General features: G+C 44.1%; 1 protein-coding gene across 1 annotated transcript in view; it reads left to right on the top strand.

Annotated features, from left to right (window-relative positions):
- Nucleotides 1-12875, top strand: part of LOC142948087 (A disintegrin and metalloproteinase with thrombospondin motifs 20) — a 70104-nt gene that overhangs the window by 33384 nt on the left and 23845 nt on the right. Inside the window, exons 12-24 of the mRNA XM_076089968.1 lie at nt 168-313; nt 629-810; nt 1566-1702; nt 2033-2150; nt 4513-4608; nt 6975-7141; nt 7360-7489; nt 8289-8415; nt 8514-8724; nt 9129-9293; nt 9667-9837; nt 10682-10801; nt 11888-11995. Coding sequence (XP_075946083.1) covers nt 168-313; nt 629-810; nt 1566-1702; nt 2033-2150; nt 4513-4608; nt 6975-7141; nt 7360-7489; nt 8289-8415; nt 8514-8724; nt 9129-9293; nt 9667-9837; nt 10682-10801; nt 11888-11995 — 1878 coding nt within the window. The remainder of the gene's footprint in view (nt 1-167; nt 314-628; nt 811-1565; nt 1703-2032; nt 2151-4512; nt 4609-6974; nt 7142-7359; nt 7490-8288; nt 8416-8513; nt 8725-9128; nt 9294-9666; nt 9838-10681; nt 10802-11887; nt 11996-12875) is intronic.

Raw genomic sequence — 12875 nt, 5'->3', positions numbered from 1 at the left:
CAATAGTGGAATTAGGATTTCTTTCAAAAATATAGCTTGCGATCTAAACAGAGGATTAAGAAGGAACAGATGAACACCACTCCCAGCTGTGCCTGCATTAATTCTGCAGTCTGTGTTTGTCTTCAGATCTGTAGCAGTTGCAGTCATTTCTTGTGTGTCTGTTGCAGTACTGCAAACACGGGATGTGTGTAAACAAGGAGTTGGACCTGAAGCCAGTCCATGGGGAGTGGGGTCCCTGGGGGCCCTACAGTGTTTGCTCCAGGTCCTGTGGTGGAGGAACCCGGAGTACCGCCAGAGACTGCAACAAGCCTGAGTAAGGAAGGATCGGGCAGTTATGACAATCGAACCCATTACAGACTGTTAATGTGTGTTAGACTCTGAACCAGTATGAGAAGCACTAAAAAAGAGAGCAGTCATGCCTGAATAAGAGTTGTAAACAAGCTGAAGTGAGTTTTAAACCTGCATGTCAGATTCATTTAGCCAGTCAGAGAGAGCTTGTTTCCTAAGTGTGAATTTAATGTAAACAATGTGGGTTTGAAGTCATAAAGACCAGTCAAACAAGAGCAAACATGGTCTTTAAATTGAAAATAAGTGTAGTGCTTCTGTGATCTGTCCCGTCTTGCTCCAGGCCCAGAAATGGCGGGAAGTTCTGTGTTGGTCGCAGGATGAAGTTCCGCTCTTGCAACACTGAGCCGTGTCCGCGAGGACAGAAAGATTTCCGCGAAGAGCAGTGCTCTCAGTTTGACGGCAAGCACTTCAACATCAACGGTCTACCTCCCACCGTCCGCTGGGTCCCCAAGTACAGTGGCAGTGAGTGCGCCAATGTAATCCCAAAGCATGTCATTTGAATGTTTCGTGGTAACTTGAGCTGCGACATCAAAGATGGATACTATTTACATCCAACTGTACAATGTAGTTTGAAGCCAGTGATACAGTATGTTTGGTGCATTTAACTAAAATGCCGCACACCACATTGTGTGTGGGAGGGATTCGAAGGCCAATACATGCAAAATCGTGATATCTATGTGTCTTCTGCTTTTGAATCTAATGCAGTTTTAATACATTAGGGGAGAAGAGGGAATGGGTGGATGTGCAAGTAGTATATCTGTGGGTGTGTCCTTTATTTGTCATACCTTGCAAACCCACGATAAGAGTTGCAAGGGTTAAATCTTTAGTTGACCCAAAACAACAGCAACATTAAAGCAACAAGCAGCCCTTCCATAGCCTGTTCAGCTACATGAGATTACCATCTGGCAAAGACCACCTTGTCTAAGTTACTGCAAGTGACTCATTTATATAATTGATGCTACACAAGCAAACAGGCCAAGCCCCAGAGCCAGTGCGCTGTCAGATACAAAGTGATTCTTCCAAACAATGGATACCAATTTGGAAAATCTAGCAAGTGTCCTCTGATCTTAGGTATAGGATGAAAAATGTGTTGTTTCATCAGCACGTGCAAGTCATCTGGAGGCTTTTCATCTTGTTATTGTTCAGGATTTTAATTGTATTAATCTCATTCGCTATAGTACAACTTTTTCCATAGTCTGCTTTCTTTCTCCATGCAGTACTAATGAAGGATCGCTGTAAGCTCTTCTGCCGGGTCGCTGGGACTACGGCGTACTATCAGCTGAAGGACCGCGTCACAGACGGCACGCCATGTGGGCCAGATACCTACGACATCTGTGTTCAAGGCCTCTGCAGGGTATAATGAACCTATGTACACACACACACACACACACACACACACACACACACACACACACACACACACACAGACACACACAGACACACACACATACTGTAAGCTTCAACATTAACGTAATGTTAGTTTTATTATCATGCTGTCATGATATGTAGTGTCATATGTTGCAGACACAAAAACAACTTAACACCGTCCGCTTAGTCATACTTATACACGATTCACATTTTGTAATAAATGGAAAGGATGAAGCTTGACTTTTCATTCACACTAATCATTGTAAGTATGGTTTACATAAATTCACAAATCTTCTCTCCATCTGTACTTCTTCAGCAAGCAGGCTGCGACCACGTTCTTAACTCGAAGGCCAGGAATGACAAGTGCGGAGTGTGTGGCGGGGACAACTCGTCGTGTAAAACCCTGGCAGGGACCTTCAACGATGCTCAGTATGGTAAGTCGCACCGCTCAGATTACATGTACGGTACACTTATAGCTGACTGTTCTCAAAAAAGGTGTCGCTATTAAACATACTGTACGTCAGCAGCTTCTGCAGAGCGACTATCCGATACGCAGTAAACATAGAAGAGCTGAGAATGACTTCAGTTCCACGTGGCTGCAACGCCTATTAGGTGCTGATGTCACGTCTGGTTATGTTTAAACATATAAAGCTTGATTTTCAGCAACGCTACGTGCTTCAGCCAGATTGGGGAAAAATGCAGAGCACCAATCTTCTGTAAATCTTTTAGAAAACTGATTAACACAGTGACCTCACTCTCTCAGGTCTTCAGATAGCAAACACAAACCTGACATCACCCCTTTGAACTGTCCCTGCATAATGTGCCTCAGTGTGGGCCAACTGCTGATTGCATCCGATCCTTTTTCATGTCTGGACAGCAAAACAGCAGAAGTATTAGCATAAAAGCCCTGCTGGGTGTGGCCTCTATCATGTTTACTCCGCATTAGTTTGGCGCTGAGCTTGAGCGTCTCTATCCATCTGCTTTCTTTCTGCACTCTGTTAGCTGTTGGGGGTACAGGGTTTGAGGATCGTATTGAACCAAACCCGGCACTGAGCTCAGCCCTGGTAATTTGGCTTGACCTGAAGAAAGAGAACACGAGTGGGAATACAGCCCAGGCAGGATATCCCTCTGCTCCTGGGTCTAGGCCTGTCTTTCTGTCTTTCAACCTTTTGTCCTTTTCTTGTTTGATGTCTCTCTATTTCTGAGTCTCTTCCTTTGTCTCTCTCTTCACTTCGAACCAGTGATAGTCTAAGTTAAATCACATCTTGAATGTTGACCATTGAATTGACAAAGCATTTGAACATTTAACTTGTATGTTTATACGTGTTATTGGTATTTCTATAGTCTTTTGCTGTCCTGTTTTTCCCCAGTATTATAACACATACAAACTTGACACTGATGCTTTTGCTAGGTCTCTTTCCATCTTTATAGATTGTCATTGTCTGAAGTTCATACACCCCTGTTTTTTTAATGAGCTTATCCTGTCCCCAGTGTTTAGTGAGGTAATTTGACATGACACACAAAACAGTAACAGGAGGTTGTGTACAGATGTTTGGGTTGTGGTAGCTTCATGTACAGTATGACTTCAAATGAAAACGTTTTTCAGTCATGGTTTACATGGATTGTGATGACTATACAGTGTGTGTGTGTGTGTGTGTGTGTGTGTGTGTGTGTGTGTGTGTGTGTGTGTGTGTGTGTGTGTGTGAGAAGATTTACATGGCTGATGAGAGGTAGATATGTAAACCAAGTGCTGCCCCCGAGTGGCTCAAGGTGTCAGGCTAACCATCATATCACACCAGCCCACACCTTTCCTCTCATGCCATTCAGTTTGGATTTTTTTTTGAAGGCAGCAGTAAGTAGTCGGAAGGCCAAATTCTCAAGCTGAACTATCATAATGAAAGAACCGAGTGATTATCGATAGTCTCCAACTGTACGTAGCATCCATTAATGTACCTGTGGAAATCTCATCTTTTACTGGTTTTACCAAATGGCCAGTAGTACAAAGTTGTGGTTGCATCCAAACAGCTGCTCATCATCAGTACAGTACATTATGGATTAAACTTTCTCCCCCTGTAATACATAAAATAATGTGTTCTTACTCATCTCATTAAATAGCATGAAAAGTAACCGTCTTTGAGTTGTGTCTCATCTGCTAGCTCCTTTTTTTAAACATAAAGGGTACAAAAACCTAAACAGCCTGGAATTGGCATAATAAGTATTTAAATACACAACAGGACGATCACAGCTTAAGCACAAATCTCAACAAGCACTCAGTGTTGTATGATAGTTTTCGATACTTGCTGCTGCAGATACGTTCCAAAAAAGTGTTTAGCTTACATACCCTATGTCATACTCTTCCCCCTGTTCACTCTCTATATTCGCTTTTTTGTTGTCACGTCTTGGCTTTCACATGCTCCATCTCCCTCATGCTCACTCCTTTTGGATGTTAGTTTATCATGGGACAACAGGCCCGGTGTAGTAATTACAGGCCAAAGGTAGGTCCAGGGAATAATTACATATCATTTCACGGTCGGGCCTCTGAGACTAAAACAAGGCCTCCTGCAGGTTATTTGAGAGGACTAGACCTTTTTTTGTATTTTTCCAAGTGTGACATTTAAATCCCCAGTGGTTGGAACCGGACTTCCCTGACTGGGATTTGGTGTAGCATAGTGAAGCTATTATGGAAATCAAGGTGGGACCACTCACTGCTGCTATTGTGGCTACTTTGTTCCCTTTTGAGACTTCATAAAAATTGTGTGACTTTCCGTGCTCTCTTTCTCTACTTTTCTTCTTCAGGTTACAACACAGTGGTGCGGATCCCAGCTGGAGCCACCAACATTGATATCAAACAGGTCAGCTACTCTGGAAAGCCAGAGGACGACAACTACCTCGGTGAGTGTGGTTTGTGTGCTGTGTGTGTGTGTGTGTGTGTGTGTGTCACCTTAACGATGTGGTTTTTAAGCAACACTGTATCGAATTGCAGGTTTTCTTGGGAGAATCAATCCAAAGTGGAAGCAGTCCAACCTAATAAGATGTATACATTACAGCCCTTCAGTTCTCATCTCATAGGTCAATGCCATTATCCCCTAACATGACCATAAACCACCCAGACTTGGTGACCCAGAGCTGTAGAGGCAGGCTTTTAGTGAAGGAGGGTAAGGAAACGTGGGCCAAACTGTTGTCAAACTGTTTTCACAAAGGAAAGGAAACTGTCATTTGTACTGAGTGTATATGGTGGAAACTAGGAGGGGCGTTGGTCCATCTGGTCATGGCAGAGAGGGTTGGTTGGGAAAGCAAATGGAGTGTCAGCCCCTGAGAAAGATAAATGAGGCAGCAATAGGTGCTAATTAGAGGCATGTGGAGCCCAGGCCGCATGAAAGTGGATACAGGGGTGTAGGGTTAGATGGACCCACCGGGCTCAGAGTGTGTGTGCGCGTGTGTGTGTGTGTGTGTGTGTGTGTGTGTGTTTCTGTCTGCGTACGTGCTTGCATGTGAGAGAGGGAGACAGACAGAGAGGGAGAAAAAAAAAACGGAGAAAAGGAGTTTTGCCTATGTTGTAAGGGCGGGCGCCCATTTTCAGATGGTTCAAGTCAGGTTCAAGATGTTTTAAGTCAAATTGTCAGAAAACACATCTGGCAGGGCCTCGTTGCCATGCCGCTGTGAAAAGCTTCACTCCCGCTGCTGCCGAGTGCCACAACCACACAATGTGCGAGTGGTGCCTGTATTACACATGGTTGGTATTTGCAACGCCCTGTTTTTTTCAGTCGGGCTCGTACAGTATGAAGACATTTCTTTGAGAAGATCACTGCACTCATGACCAAAAAACAAAAAGGAGACTTGTGCCTTTGAAGTCGTTGCTCCTTAACTTTGAAGCTCTCCCCTGTTGGACTTGGACCCTGTGGACACCTTTCGAAAAGCAGCTCAATGCTCACCTGTTTTAATTATTCATTTTTTAATCTCTATAATATTTATCTCTCTTGCCTTTTGTTGCTACTAAATTGTGTCTCTTGTTCACGTCTTTTATTGTGAAGCACTTTGTGAAGTCTGCTCTAGAAAGCTGCTGTTGAGAAATGTTACTCACCTACTTACAAATGCTACGGTGCAAGAAGTCTCTGCACACTTTGGGTCTAAAGCAAGTATTAGATGACGAAGCTTTGTAGTCGCTGGTTGGACCTTTCGCAGGGAAAGTATAAAACGTATAAAAGTTCCGTAGAGCATTTGCTGTGGTCTCTAGAGTCACAGAACGGAAGGTTTTGGAGAGCTCAAGCTATTCTGGAAGCGCATGGTGGCTCAAAACCTTTTTAATACCCACTCCTTCCTCCATGCTGGTTCCTCCTTTTATCTTTGACCTGTATCAAAACGCACAGGTATTTAAAACAGCCTGTGTACTGGAAAACAAACTTCATCTTGTAATGTGCCACCAAGTCACATTAACTCATTTTATCTCCACTGTTCAAGCAATAAGCTTCAGAATGAGCGACTCCTTGGTCAGTACCAGGCTTGAACAAACTTTAAGATGTATTTTTTAAGTTGTAGCTGTGTGTCCGTGTGCACATTTTCTAATCTAAGGCATTGTTTTTTTTCCACTTCTGCAAAATGTCAGTGATGACAACCATAATCTATAGATCATTTTCAAAACCCCACAGACCCCACAGTTATCTTCCGGCAAAAGATAACTAGCTGGCATCCAACAATGTGTAGACTTAAATGTAAACAAAGTTGCTTCTAGGGACTTAATCACATACATTGTTTCAGCATGCTCTTTCAGATCGTAATTAACTGCATGTTTCTTGGAACCATAATGTTCGAGGTAGAGAGAGAGAGAGTGAGAGAGAGAGAGGTGGTCAATGTTCATTTGGGGTTTATGTGCTAGTTTGCCAATTTTGAGTGTTTATCCATGTGTTCCTGTGTGTTATTTGTGTGTGTATGTTTATGTTGATTGTATTTGCAGTCAGTGGAGATCCTTTGTTTGCCTTACAATGTCAGTCATTACGAAAGAGTCACGCAGTCTAACTCCAAATAACTGCAATTTTGTGTCACCAGTGTTTCAACGTACCTCCCCTGCAACACAGGCTTTGCAGAACAATAGTTTTGCAGCTCAAGGACAGTTTACTTAACTTATAGCCTGAAATAATAAGTGCCACATCTCATCAACATTCCCAAATCTGCAAGAACCAAACACTCCTTCACTTGTGCCGAGTTCTTTTACATTTGGAGCTCTGCGTTTGTTTATGGTTTGTGTCCATTTCTTATTCCAGCATTATCTGACAGCCAGTCCAGCTCGCTCCTGAATGGGAACTTTGTGGTGGCCATGTTCAAAAGGGAAATCACCTTCAAGGGAACCGTCATCGACTACAGCGGCTCGGACACAGAAGTGGAGCGCATAAACTGCACTGACCGCATCGAGGACGAGCTCATTCTGCAGGTTTTTAATAACTAAATCCTACTTTGTTTTACTGTATATTGCTCTGTTTTTCCTCCATTCGTCTTGATCTCTACAGCTCTCCCTGTAAGAGTTTACTGTCTTCTAACCTCTTCAAATACTGAGCTCGATGTCTGTCTAAAAGGGTGATATCTCTGTGTGGACTTAGACAAAATAAGGACAGTCTTTTGACCTTGCCTTTCCCACCGTTGTTTCCACAGGTCTTGTGTGTGGGAAACCTCCACAACCCAGATGTCCGTTACTCCTTTAATATACCCATCGAGGAACACAGGGAGCAGTTTGTGTGGGATCCCTCAGGCTCCTGGCTCGAGTGCAACCACATCTGTCAGGGTAAGACCTCAGCTTGGCTTCCAAATTTACACACATAAAGAATAAGATGTTTTCTCTTTGGCTTCAGTGGATCTTAAAAAAGCTTTGCATTTGCACAAAATATCTGGAAGATGTTCTGATACACACATGAGTACATATTTAATATACTTTTAGGCCCAAAGGTATTTCACAAATTGGAAAATGTGTTCTTGTGAATAAAGGGGTGTGGGGTGTGTAGAGCTGTGTGCTCTAACTGACACGCAATTTTACAGCAACTTGTGACAAACTATAAAAAATGACCCCCAAGAAAATGTGAAATTTATATGAACCATAATGTGTCTTAGAGCTCTTATTACACAAAATTGTATTACATAGACATGAATACAAGTGTCAGGGCATTTCTCTTGCATCACTTAAACTCACCTCTGGATTTAAAAAACGCACTCATTCATGCTTTCCTTCCATAAATCCCCCTCCTGGCAACCCCAATTTGACCCCGGCCAATCTCATCGCCCGACACCTTCCCTTTCGCCTGGCCCTTAACCCGACTAAGCCCCTCAAATTTCTCCTTTAGAAGCCAGCTAGTCAGGCTCCCAGTGGGTCAGAGGGCACAGTGGGATACAGTAAAGAGATGTATTTGTGGGGTGTACGTCCGACATGGACCCCTAAGGCTGCATGATGAAGGACTGGATGTCAAAAAGCTGGTCAGACTTGCTAAAGGTGAAGAAATGTGATATTTTGCCATCGAGCTGTCTGCCAGATGTTATCTGATTTGAACACATGCTTTTCCCCACGTGTCTGTGTGCATGCGTGTGTGCAGGTGAGCGAAGACGAAAGGTGGTATGTGTGCGTAAGAGCGATCACCTTGAGGTGTCGGACCAACGCTGTGAACATTTACCTCGTCCTGTTGCCGTTGCTGAGCCCTGCAACACTGACTGTGAAGTCAGGTGCGCATTAATGCACAAGAACACACACGTGCACCCACAAAACTAATTTTAACGGAGCACACGCAGCCAAAACATTTTTCTACACCTCCTCTTCACAGGTGGCACGTCGCTGGAAAGAGCGAATGTTCTGCTAAGTGTGGCCCAGGCTACCGCAGTTTGGATGTTCTGTGTATGAAGTACAGCCTGATGAAGAGACAGAGTGAGCGGATGGAGGCCAGCACCTGTGGAGGCGCCGCCAAACCTCAGACCAGAGAGCCCTGCCATGGGGACTGTCTGCTTAAGAGCTGGCAGTACAGCGCCTGGTCACAGGTACAGTCAGTGGAAGAACTGTGTTAGATATGATGGCCAAACAGACTGAAAAGTGAGACCCTGGTCCAATTAGAGGCATATTTAGGAATTATTTATATATTTCTAATGTCTGATAATGTATGTACTGTATATAATTGTTCATCAACTACATTTATAAGGAGAGATTCCATTCTCTGAAGTCAATAATATTCTGTGGAAGCTTCGGCGCGATGTGGCCCCTAATAAACTCATATATGAAGTATGTTCCAAACATCATTTTTGGACAGAAACAAATCTAAATTATTTCAAAGAATATTTCTGATTTGCACTTTCATTTCATTAACATTGCATCATTGGACAAAGTATGCCATAGATGAACATGTGATTAAGTGGGCTGAACATGTTCAACGTATTCTTGTACACAGTGCTCTAAGACATGTGGACGTGGGAGCCGTAACAGAGAGTCTTACTGTATGAACAACCTGGGTAGACGGCTGGTGGACAGGGAGTGCAACGAATACCAGAGGGTGGTCACTGAAACCTGCAGCGACCAGCCGTGTCCGAAGTGGACCGTTAGCGAGTGGAGTGAGGTGAGGAACTCTCATGCACATACAATACACGCAACCACATATACAAAGCAGCAAGAAGGTTTCAATACGTCTTCATTAATCCTTGGAAATGGGCTGCGGAGCATTAATCGTCAAACTCGGCTCAAATAGAGTTTAACTGTAAATTCAGCATAATGTGATCTCTTCTTCTCTCATTTTAGAGGTTTTAGTTTGTTGTTGCGCAGTATTAAGGTATTGTGATATTAAGACCAATTAGGATAGACACGGGGCTGTGCTGTCAACTATTTTCGTAACAGGGGGATGCCACACACTCATGCATACCTTTATATTAATGACTTCTTCTCTACTTCTTCCACCATCATCCCACACCCCCCCCCCCCCCTTCGCCACCCAGTGCCTGGTGACTTGTGGTAAGGGGATGAGACACAGACAGGTGTCCTGTAGCATGGGAGCCGGGGAGGAAAAGCTGAGCGAGCACCTCTGCAACCCATCCAGCAAACCTCCTGCTGTGGGGAGCTGCGAGCTGCCCGACTGTGCGTCCTGGCAGGTCGGCGTCTGGGGAGCGGTGAGTCCTGCGGACACACACACGGATCAGACATAGACACACCGGGGCGAGGTGACTCGATGCAGTGTGTCCCTGAGGAAATGGGCTTCATGTGTAGCTTGCTGTCTAGGATCCAGACTCGTATCTGTTAGTCTGTCTGTGTGTAACCTGATATACCGGCAAGTTACGGAGGAGTGTGCTCTGACTCCAGCTGCTATTTCCTCCACGGTGCTTTCACTTTACCCCTCATATCCTGTCAGACTAAACCTGACCCACAGTGCACACACACACACACACACACACACCTTCATATGCATTCAATCTTCTAGGTTTCCAAATATTTCTGTATAGATTCAGCCCTGTTAGGGTAAAGCACAAATTGAATGAAACATGTATGAATGGCCATTCATGGTCTAGTTTATACATTCAGGTCTAATGCCCCCCCACCTGTTTGTATGAAGTCAGATAGTGATATTTACAGAGCTGGAATAGATCAGGTCGTTAATGCCTGTGTAATTACAATTTGCTGCTCAAATAAACCGATCCTGTGGCACTTCCTCTGCTCTCATGTTGTACCTGAATGTGGCCCGATCGCCTTGTATGTGAGTTAAGAATCGGGGTAAAGGGTTGATTTAAGACTATATGTGCGTATGTGGACGCATGTGCTCATTAACGTGTGTGTGACTGTTTGTGTGTGTATGCACGTCGGTCTTACCCAGGCTCTGCTGAGCTGAATCTTGAAAGAGGCCCCGTCTAAGATATCAACCTTGACATACTTAGATAGAGTTTGAGATAGCTTGCGGTTGACCGGGCTTCTCTCTTCTTCTGTTTATAGTATGTGCGCGTATGCGTGTTTGTCTTTCAGTGTGCGGTGACCTGTGGCCACGGCTACCAGATGAGAGCCGTTAGGTGCGTGTCAGGGGTCTACGGTGACACGGTAGACGACAGAGAGTGCAATGCTGCAGCAAGGCCTAGAGACAGTCAGGTAAAAAAACAAAAACTGTTACTAACTGCTCATACTCTCTCCAAACTCAAACATTGAAGGTTCATCCTTCACTGCGCAGATTTATTACAAGGATTATATTGGTTAAACGTTATTTTCACCCTGATTTAATGTGTCCATTAGATTGAAGGTTGCTGTTTACAATAAGAAGGATCCTCTTTGACATAAAGAACTGCGACCAGTAATGCAGTATTTAAATCAGTGTTGACCAAGGAGTTTAGGCTAACGTTTTTAGTCTCCACTAACTCCTGCGAGGGAAATATCTGGCTACAAAGAACTCTGCTCTGTTCACCAGCTAGTTGCTAACTGGAAAGGTAGCGCGCCGCAGAACTTTTCAGTGAACAGCTGCCTGCTGCGGCCGGGGAAGGATGAGAGCCGTAGAACTAAACCGTATGGTAAAGAGAGACTAAAATGTTTCGAGCCGAGCAGAACTGTAAAGTGATTCAACCACATGCATTCAGTTATTGTCATATTTCATGTCAATCATATGTCGACTGGTTGAAGGCCGATCCACTCACCTGCAAAGTATCCTTGAAATTCACTCTTTGACGACACGACCTATCACTACAAACTTTAAAAGTTGCTTAACATCAGCAGCTTCTTTAAATGCCTGCTTGTTCTGCTTTGCTTTGACCCAAAGTCCAAATGTGCGTCAAGGTGGACACTGAGCATGAGGCTGCGGCACACTTTACCTGAGTGGTTTAAGTGTGTTACATAAGGGCTCTTAGGCTGATGGTCACAATGAGGTAGGCGGAAGATGTTAAACTGATGACCTTTCAGGCTCCAGATAAGTGATATCTGTCTCAGCTGTTGGAATGGAGGTCACAGACAATATTCACCGCAATATTCACAGACATTGTATAGGCCGGGTCTACACATTTTGAGAAATGGAACTAAACAATAACATTTCTTTTTTTATGTTTTTTTGTACACCTGGTTCTTTGAATCTAAGGGAGTCTCTGAAATATGTTTAGAAATATTTTTGGTATATTTACTCCCGTTGCGTCAATGTACTGATGCATGACTCAAGTAACCATTTGACTGTATTTGCATGTTTTTTTGTTGCAGGACTGTGAGATGCAGGCGTGTCCCTGGGCCTCTCCGGTACAAAGCACACCTCGTCCTGACGACTCCGCTCAACTCCTGACCCAGTGGAGATATGGCTCCTGGACTGCGGTAAGGAAACAAATTGGGTTTATTGGGTCTAACAGAGCATATAGGTCTGTGGGTTTACCTTATACAGTCCAAAGAATATAAAAAAGCGACGCATTTTTTGTTGAATGGTAAACAAATTCCTCTACTGTTTCGTTCATCTTTCTGTGTGTAGCTTGAGAGAAATGATCTGCTGGGCTTTGGAATCTGACTTAGCTCTCAAACTCCTGCATATACTAGATCGACAAATTAAACTTTATTGTATATCCAAACATTCCTTCAGATAGCACATACTGTACAGGACCATGATCCTCTTTAGCATTGTCTCTTTTACCCCCTGCTGCATCTACACACACACACACACAAACACACGCACACGGGCACGCACACACACACACACAGGCTCCACTGTCTGGGCTGAGAGGCCCCTCTGTCTCGCTGATACTTTGCATTGTTACTCGTCGCAAATGAAAACCAGATTTCATCTAAACACGAGTCTACGGTTTCTAAGATTGAACCCCGTCTGTCAATCTGAAAGTCGGTGTGAGCTCACATGTCAAAGAGGCCAGCGCCGGTGTGGTCTTACAGACACACGCACACACACACATACACACACCACGTGCACACATACACATCCATACAATCCCCCCGAGCAGCGGAACTGCCATCCTCTTTAGAGAGTCATTGATATCAGAGGGATATTAACGTGCCTGTTTGAGCTGGAGCCATTTGATTGCATTAGGTATTCATCCCCTCACAAGTGTTTACTGTGATGTCCCTTTGAGATGGCAGGGGTACAGCTACAATAGAGTGTGAGCAGCTGAAAGTTGATCAGGGAGTCACTTCAGGACACCAGCAGATAAAATCATGAACGCCTTTATTTGTGACACAAGGTGAAGAATCC

Source organism: Anarhichas minor, unplaced genomic scaffold (assembly GCF_050575085.1).
Source record: "Anarhichas minor isolate MPS153535 unplaced genomic scaffold, ASM5057508v1 ptg000011l, whole genome shotgun sequence".
Lineage (NCBI taxonomy): Eukaryota > Metazoa > Chordata > Actinopteri > Perciformes > Anarhichadidae > Anarhichas > Anarhichas minor.
This window is presented reverse-complemented; position numbering and strand designations above follow the sequence as displayed.